Below are 9,611 nucleotides of genomic sequence, written 5' to 3' on the forward strand. Positions count from 1 at the left end.
ATAGCAGATGGAGGTGACACGGGAGCCACTGCCCACAGCGAACTTTTTCTCACTGGGGGCCCAGCGCACACAGCGAGCGGCGTGGTTGATGCGCAGGATGACAAGCGTGGGCTTCCACGTGCGGCCCTTCAGCGTCCACACATAGGCGTTGCGGTCTGTACCGCGTCACGATGCAGTTAGTCTCTGGGACCCAGTCAATGCCTGTCACCTGCCAGTTGTGCTCCTTGAGTTCGTGCTCCTGGACCCACTTGTTCCCGCTCTTCTCATAGATGTGCACCTCGTGGTTGTTGGGGCAGATGGCGATCTGGGTGCGGTCCTTGTTCCAGGCGTGACAGCTGATGGACTCCACCAGGAAGCTGTGATATGCCGTGGCTGCTTGACTCCTCGGGGCGCCGCGGCCGCGGACTCTGGGCGCCGCGCTGCGCGGCCACTTCTGGAGTGGCCACACTGGAGTGGGGTGCCATTTCCTTCTCCAGTGGATGAAAGTGAAAAGTGAAAGGCAAGTAGCTCGGTCGTGTCCGACTCTAAGCGACCCCATAGACTGCAGCCTACCAGGCTCCTCCATCCATGGGATTTTCCAGACAAGAGTACTGGAGTGGGGTGCCATTGCCTTCTACTAAGACATAAAACAATCTCTATTTGTCCCTATCTAACTTTATGCTCAAAAATGGGTTGATGTTTTGCTATATATAGTACTGTTTCTATTATGGAACTTGCAAAGATAAAGAAGAATCTGATACTATATCAACTGCCTACCATGTCACTGTAACTTAAAATGTGACAGTTAATGATTGGGGTAATGAAAAGCAAAAGGGGTGCTACCAGAGAATGTGAACACTTGAGAAGAGTCCTAAAAATGAATATCAGCAACTCAACAGAAGAGAACAGAATTTCAAAGAATGATAGATATATCTAGTATTGCAAAATTATGGAAATGCATGGTATTTTTCTGAAATTTTAAGCTATTTATTTATATATATGATGTGTATGCCATGTGTTGTTGGAGAGGGAACAATTGTTAGTATGGAGAGGTAGGAAGGATCAGTGAATGGAGGGCCTTCCTTTCAATACATAGAATTTAAATGCATAAAACAGAAAAAAAAAAAAGCAGTTATTCTGAAGGAGTATATTGAATTGGGGAGAGAATATGAAAGAGGCAGATTAATATAGTGTGCTGTGCTTAGTTGCTCAATCATGTCTGACTCTATTCAACTCCATGGACTGTAGTCAGTCAGGCTCCTCTGTCCATGGGGATTCCCCAGGCAAGAATACTGGAGTGGGTAGCATATCCCTTCTCCAGGGGATCTTTCTGACCCAGGAATTGAACCAGGGTCTCTTATATTGCAGGCAGATTCTTTACCAGCTAAGCTACCAGGGAAGCCCCAGATTAATATGGAGTGGTAGCTAAATGGATGTGAAAGTTAAAGGAAAAGATTGCCTATAATTATTTCAGTTGGGCAATAGAGTGATTTCTTTCAAGTTGTATCAGTGAAATCTCTGCTATTTCAATAATAGTATAAGTAAAATTTTGTAATTTTCTTTTTTCACTTAATAATCAATTTTGAATTCATTGCTGTTACTGTAATAGCTTACATACTATTCTAGTAAGTGACTGTACTGTGTTTAATCTCTGCTTGACTGCTGCATATTTAATCTCTAGTTTTTCCTCTTAATAAAAGGAAAACATGCTCTTGCTAAACATCTTTATACTTTTTCTTCATTTTCCTTAACTCAAGGATGGTAAGTATCGGTATGAGAAAAAGAGTTATGAATAGTTTTTGGAGTCTTGAATTTCCTTATTTTCCCATAGTAAAATATAAAAATTACAGTTATCCCACAATCTCAGTTTTTATCTATTTTATACCTTTTTAAATTAAAATGACTGGCAGAAAAATTATTTTTGTTTCCTTAATGTCTACATAAGTAAGGTCATAAAATATCACTAGGATATAAAATAATGAATAATAATTATGCATACCTATATTATTAAAATTGGTTTTTGCACATGATTTTTTTAAGTTCAGTATTTCTGTGTTCTTAAGATACATACTGCAATTTTAAAGAATGTTGAATAGAATTTATAGAGGTTCTTCATGTAAAATTTAAACATTACATTCTTACTCCAAGTCCAGGTATATCCATAGAGTCAAAAAACAAAAGTCTAATTATTGCTAGTGTATGCCAGCTCTAGATACCCTTTGGTATTGATTTTTTTTAAGACAATATATGATATATTCAGTGTTTCTGTCTTGGATGTTCAAGAGATTAAATGCTTTCGTCTTTCTTAACACAGATTAAATTTACACAGGAAAAACACCCTTGGGTATGGCTTTTTGCATATTTACCTACCTCAGAGGGTTTTTTTTGTTTTTGTTTTATTATTAGAGTGAAAAAATTAATAAAACATCTTTAGCTCCTTAGGGAAATAGAGCAATAAAAATGCAAAATAATAAATATGGATGATTTTACAAGGCTGCTTTATGAAGATGAAATATTCCTGTCCTACTACCTCTAGATAAATGAAATATATCATAGTGAAATAACAATATACATCATTTTATGTATTTGTTCCTAAATATCCATATCAGACAAGTCTATATATTATGAAAGCCAATATGAACACATTTAAACTCTGAAAAAGTTTAAATTAAATGATATGCTTCACTTAATCATAATTTTAAGGATAAACTTTAAAGAAAAATTTAAGTATCTTAAAGTAGAAAATGTCTACTAGAGGAGAATTCTGAACAATGATCTTCATGCATGAATAAAGAATGCTGCATGATTGTAGCTCTTTAAGTTCATCTCTGTTTGAAAAAGCATTACTAAATACCAACTTTATTCAGGTATGGTGTGTATTACTAAGACACAGAAGTTAATAACTCATATTTATTGGTTAATTCTTAATGAAAATAATGTATAGCTTATGATAGTGTTTTAAAACATATGATGGTTATATTTCTAAGTGTTTTAAAACTATCCTTAAAATCTTAAGGTTGATAATGTATGACAAAACTTTAAAGAAGATGTATTTTCTAATTGAGCATAATGAGAAGCTTCTGGGGCAAATAACTTGGCATCAGAGCCACAGATACCAAAATCAGAAACAAATTGGAGTTAAAATAACATTACAGCATTGAAACCAGAGAGGAGTATTGGGAAAGCTTGCAAACTTTCCTGTACCATAAACATTATAATGATTGAATGTCCTTACAAGGCCTTGGCTAAGAGGCCTACTGATCAAAAGCAAGTATAACAGAAAACAGTGGAGGCTGATTGCTTTCAGAATTAAAACTTTTTATATAGAGCAAAAAGAAAATTCACAAGTAGAAATGTAGGGTAAACATATTGAAATACTACAAATGCACTTATGATAGAGTAGGCTGAGACAAGAAAGACTGATTTAAAAAATACTATAGGCAAGCTAAGCAATGATAGCTATAAATTTTATGGATTCTTTAGCATTACTTGGAAATTTATTTGGTTAACTGATTTTTAAACATGATTTTTAAAGTAGATTTATGCAATTTATTAAATTGTTATTTTGGATTACATAATTTTAAATATTAAAATAAAAAGAGTCCAATTACTTTAATTGACAAAAAATAAACAAGATTTTATATTTAAAATTTCCCATCTATTTTCTTACTCAAAGGAGAGTTATTATTAATCACCATGAGACTCTATGTTGTAGTGTTAAGTTGTGTTTAATTCTGCAGCCCGCCTGTCAGGCTCCTCTGTCCATGGGATTTCCCAGGCAAGAATACTAGAGTGGGTTGCCATTTTCTTCTCCAGGAGATCTTCCCAACCCAGTAATCAAACCCTTGTCTCCTGCATCTCCTGCATTGTAGGCAGATTCTTTACCTCTGAGCCACCAGGGAAATCTTATGAGACTCTATGAGTACAGTTAAATCATTTAGTGAAGTTGTGTCTCTTTGCAACCCCATGGACTGTAGCCCGCCAGGCTCCTCTGTCCATGGGATTTTCCAGGCAAGAATACTGGGGTGGGTTGCCATTTCCTTCTCCAGGGGATCTTCCTGACCCAGGAGTTGAACCCAGGTCTCCCATATTGCAGGCAGACTCTTCACCATCTGAGCCACCGGAAAACTAAATACACATCTCATTACAGGCTACACCTATGTACTTTTCTTAAAGGTGACTGGAACAGTATAATGGCAGTTAATTAGATATCACTTCATCTGAAAAATAAATAGAGTTCATTTAAAAATTATAGAGAAAATTGAATATGAGTTAATTTAAAATCTCCTTTACCAGGATTATTGTCACATGCTAGAAACTCTTGCAGGCTTGGTTTTTTCACTACAAATGAAGTATTTTCACAGCTAATGTCTGAAATTCCTCATGGGTCTAAAATTTTGGAGCATGACACATTTCTTCCCATGCAATGAGTCCATAAATTTTATACTCTGATCCCCAAAAAGGGAAAAATAATTAAAACATAATGTAAAATCTATATATTGCTTGCTTCCTTTCCTTATTATATAATTTGGGAAGCATACTGAATATGTCTCTGAGTAGAACCATCATTTATTTATGTTAAAATTTCCCTCAGCCTCTAATACCAATCAAACCATGAGTGTATCTTGAACATTAACCATCCTCCTACCTCTTAATGCAAGTAAGTTATGAATTTATTGTCTTTGGAACTCAACAGGACTGATGCAGGTAATTGTCTCTGAAAATGTAAAATAGGCATAAATATAAGCTTTGAAGTATATTGATTAAAATGAAGCCTAATAATAAAAGAAATATTTATTTTGAATTTTAATGTGTGTCCCATCTATGTAAAGTTTACTTACAAATTATCTGAATTACTAAAAATAAACAGATAAATTAAAATTAAAATTAACAACTTTATACACCCATCTTATAATTCATGATACTTGGCAACATCTTATTTGCTAGCTTGTTACAGCAAGGTTATAAGAAGAAAAAAACCTTTTGTTCTATCTATAGAAAGAATGAAGGGGCTTCCCAGGTGGCTCAGTGGTAAAGCATCCACCTGCAATGCAGGAGATGCAGGTTTGATCCCTGGGTGGGGAAGATTTCATGGAGAAGGAAATGGCAACCCACTCCAGTATCTTGCCTAGGAAATCACATGGACAGAGGACTCTGGTAGGATACAGTCCACGGGGTTGTCAAAGAGTCAGACATGAAAAAACAGCAACAATAGAAAGAATGAAAGAAGAATGGGAGAGAGGAAAGGGAAGAGTGAGGATGGGAGGTGGGCATTTTAGTGAATCAACTTTAGAAATTCTCACACAGCTTAACTGAATGGATAATTTAAGCTCTCAAGGCCTCAGTTTCATTGTATTTGAAATGGAGAAACTAAGGAGTATTTATGTATTTTATGAAATTAAGTCTGTGAAATATCTTTGGGAAAATAGCAGTGTACAAAAGGAAAGTGTTAATTTTTAATTTCTTGAGGTTGAACAAATGGAAAGCTCAGAACAGAAGACAGAAGTCATACTGACTTGCAATCATCTGAGCTAATGTGTGGACAACTCAAATCAATATTGCGGCTTTGTCTGCTTGCAGAATAACTTTAAAGGTGACTTGTAAAGGGAATTGTCAAAACTCCCTCAACTGGAGCAGGAAATGATGAATGCTAGTAATAGCTGTCTAAAGGGAGCACATTCGATACCCTATTTAGTATAATACTCACTTTTTTCTTTGTGGTTTAAACTTATTAAGGTTTTAAATATCCTTTTTAACTACTCTAATAGGATCATTCAGGATACATTTTGCCACAGTTGAGAGATCTTTGACAATTCCCTCAGTCACATACCTTTAAAAGTTACCAGGCAGTTGCATTATAAACTCAAGACTTTAAAGATTTCTACCTTTCTTACTATTTATCTTATCGAAAGGATCATTTATTTAAAGAAATCATACAATTGTATCATCCTGCACTGTGGTTAGAGCTTTTGGCATTTTAAAAGTTTTTTTTTTAAACATATGGGATATTTTGCTTAGGGGAAAGCTGCATTTGTTAGCTTTTTTTAAAACATATTTTCAATATTGTCAAAACATTACAAAATCATTAGGAGAGTCCCATGTTAAAGTCTTGTCAGACATTTCATTATAAACTTACATTAGGATTCTAGCTATTTTAAATCACCAACAGCTTCACCCAAGCACAATCTGTTAGTAAAGTTGAAATTTGTTTAGGGAGTGTTGTAAATGAATTGCTATAGTTGTGTCTCAAAGGTGTCAAAATGAATTTGCTGATAGAGTTCTGTGAAATTAGAATGGAACCATAAATCAGGGGAAGCTACTAATTTTCTAAGATTCAGTGACATACTGGGAATAAGGTAGTTTGTGGTCAATTCTTTTTTATTACAAAGTACTCCAACAAAGCAAAACAAGAGGAAGTTAAATATAATCACATTTGTCATCAAATCTACAAGTGTACTTCAGCTTTCAATTATTTGTATGGTATCTAAAGAAAATGCATAAACCTTATTTTGCTTTCCATTTGAATGCATTCACTTCAGTTGTTCAGTCCTGTCCGAACTTTTGCAACCACATGGACTTCAGCACGCCAGGCTTCCCTGTCCATCACCAACTTCCAGAGCTTACTCAGCCTCATGACCATTGAGTTAGTGATGCCATCCAACCATCTCATCCTCTGTCATCCCCTTCTCCTCCCACCTTCAATCTTTCCCAGCATCAAGGTTTTTTCTAGTGGGTTAGTTCTTCACATCAGGTGGCCAAAGTATCAGAGTTTCAGCTTCAGCATCAGTCCTTCCAATGAATATTCAGGATTGATTTCTTTTAGGATGGACTGGTTGGATCTTTTTGCAGTCCAAGGGACTCTCAAGAGTCTTCTCCAACACTGCAATTCAAAAGCATCAATTCTTCAGTGCTCAGCCTTTTTTATAGTCCAACTCTCACATCCATACATGACTACTGGAAAAACCATAGCCTTGACTAAACAGACCTTTGTTGGCAAAGTATGTCTCTGCTTTTTAATATACTGTCTAGGTAGACCATAGCTTTTCCTCTAAGGAGCAAGCATCTTTTAATTTCATGTCTACAATCACCATCTACAGTGATTTTAGGCCCCAAAAAATTAAGTCTCTGTTTCCATTGTTTCTCTATCTATTTGCCATGAAGTGATTAGACCGGATGCCATGATCTTAGTTTTCTGAATGTTGAGTTTTAAGCCAACTTTTTCACTCTTCTCTTTCACTTTCATCAAGAGGCTCTTTAGTTCTTTGCTTTCTGCCATAAAGGTGGTATCATGTGCATATCTGAGGTTACTGATATTTCTCCCAGCAATCTTGATTCCAGCTTGTGCTTCATTTAGCCCAGCATTTCCCATGGTGTACTCCATATAAGTTAAATAAGCATTAGGTTTTACTTTATATCAGTGAGCTGAGCCAAAAGAATGAGACCACATGCTGTCCAGTAAATATAAATTTAATATTTTATCAGTTATCTTTGGGTAAAGTATGCAACTCTAAAATGAGAACAGCACATTTTCATGGTTTTGTAACAACAAAGGTTAGTGCTGTTAAATGTATTTTTATTATTTTGCATAAGCTCCATGTCCTATTCACTCCAGAACCTAAAGTAAAGAAGGAAATACTATTTAGGATCTATCTAAAGCTTTTGATATTTTGAAGTCAAAGGAAAAATAAAAATGACAAACTATATGATAGCACTTAAAGTTACATCCCATTTGGCAAGTAAGCAACTTGCCAAGCCAAAAGTCAGTGTGTGGAAGGATATATATATATATATATTTTTTTTTTTCATAAGGGCTGCATAGACAGAGATGGTAGGAAGGATCAATAAGTGTTTTGAACAAAAAATGACACTACCACAAAATATGTTGATGTTGTTGATTTAGCTGATGAGTTGTGCCTAACTCTGTTGCAACCCCATGGAGTGTAGCCTCTGTCCATGGGATTTTCCAGGCCAGAATATTGGAGTGGGTAGCCAATTCCTTCTCCAGGGAATGTTCCTGACCCAGGGATCAAACCCATGTCTCCTACATTAGCAGGCAGGTTCTTTACCACTGTGCCGCCAAGGAAGCCCACCACAAGATATAGAAAGTTATAAATTTACTGGTGAAATTGTAATGTTTTATCTCATAATGAAATGAAAAAGAGATTGGATATTAATTTGTAGATTAAGATTATGGAAATTTCCTTTTTTCCCTACTGGATTAGCTTTTTACTTTATGTTGCTGATTTAAGTTACTTCAAAATGTTATCTAAGGATTAATAAAAATTCATATATTCTCAGCTCTCTTTATTTTGTTTGTTGTGGTTTAATTACTAATTTGCATCCCTGTCTTTGAGACCTTGTGCAGTGTAGCATGCCAGGCTCCTCTATCCATGGGATCTCCCAGGCAAAAAATTCGAGTGGTTTGCCATTTCTCTCTCTAGGGGATCTTTTTGACCCAGGGATTGAACCCACATCTCTTGCATTGGCACGCAGTTTCTGTATTACCACTGAGCCACCAGGGAAGCCCTTAATTTCTTTCAGTTCAGTTCAGTCACTCAATCATGTCCAATTCTTTGTGACCCCATGGACTGCAGTACACCAGGCTTCCCTGTCCATCACCAACTCCCAGAGTTTACTCAAACTCATGCCCATCGAGTCAGTGGTGTCATCCAACCATCTCATCTCTGTCATCCCCTTCTCCTCTCACCTTCAATCTTTCCCAGCATCTGGGGCTTTTCAAATGAGTCAGCTCTTTGCATCAGGTGGCCAATTTATTGGAGCTTCAGCTTCAACATCAGTCCTTACAATGAACATTCAGGACTGATCTCCTTTAGGATGGACTGGTTGGATCTCCTTGCAGTCCAAGGGACTCTCAAGAGTCTTCTCCAACACCACAATTCAAAAGCATCAATTCTTTGGAGTTCAGCTTTCTTTATAGTCCAACTCTCACATCCATACATGACTACTGGAAAAAACATAGCCTTGGCTTAATTTCTTTACAATTATGTAAAAACTCTTCAGAATAATGAATTTTTCTGGACGTAAAAAAATTATAAAAGGCATTTCAATAGTAAGACAATTATTAGAAAAGCACTTTAATTTCAAGCTGGATTTATGTTCTAATTCTAATCTCAAATTCTTATAAAAGGATATATTATTAATTTAAAATGTAATGTTTGGACTGTAAATATATTAATATCAATTAGTAATTTATAAAGTCATTTCTATGTCATAAAAATGATGCCAGTTATGAATTATAAATTCAATTAATTGTGTAGGTATTTAGCATTTATGGGCTTCTGGTACACTTAGTGGTAAAGAATCTGCCTGCCAATGCAGGAGACCCAGGTTTGATCCCTGCATCGGGAAGATCCCCTGGAGAAGGAAATGGCAACTCACTCCAGGATTCTCGCCTGGGAAATCCCATGGGCAGTGAAGCTTGGCAGGCTGCAGTCTATGGGGTCACAAAAGAGTCAGACATGACTTAGTAACTAAGGAGGCTATGTTTATAAAATAAAGCAAAATAAAAACAGCATGGTCCAGAGAAATAAGAGAGAGATCTGATCTAACCACTCTATTTGAATTAATTTTAATTTCTGTGATGTCTAACAAATGTCTTAACTTCTCTTTCA

The 9,611-nt window shown here is 36.0% G+C and overlaps 1 protein-coding gene across 1 annotated transcript in view; it reads right to left on the minus strand.

Annotated features, from left to right (window-relative positions):
- The window catches only part of LOC104999576 (actin-related protein 2/3 complex subunit 1B-like), a 191,196-nt gene that overhangs the window by 1,129 nt on the left and 180,456 nt on the right, over positions 1 to 9,611 (minus strand). The window contains exon 3 of the mRNA XM_010855136.1: positions 54 to 433. Coding sequence (XP_010853438.1) covers positions 54 to 433 — 380 coding nt within the window. The remainder of the gene's footprint in view (positions 1 to 53; positions 434 to 9,611) is intronic.

The sequence above is a fragment of the Bison bison genome, unplaced genomic scaffold (assembly GCF_000754665.1).
Source record: "Bison bison bison isolate TAMUID 2011002044 unplaced genomic scaffold, Bison_UMD1.0 scf7180017864354, whole genome shotgun sequence".
Lineage (NCBI taxonomy): Eukaryota > Metazoa > Chordata > Mammalia > Artiodactyla > Bovidae > Bison > Bison bison.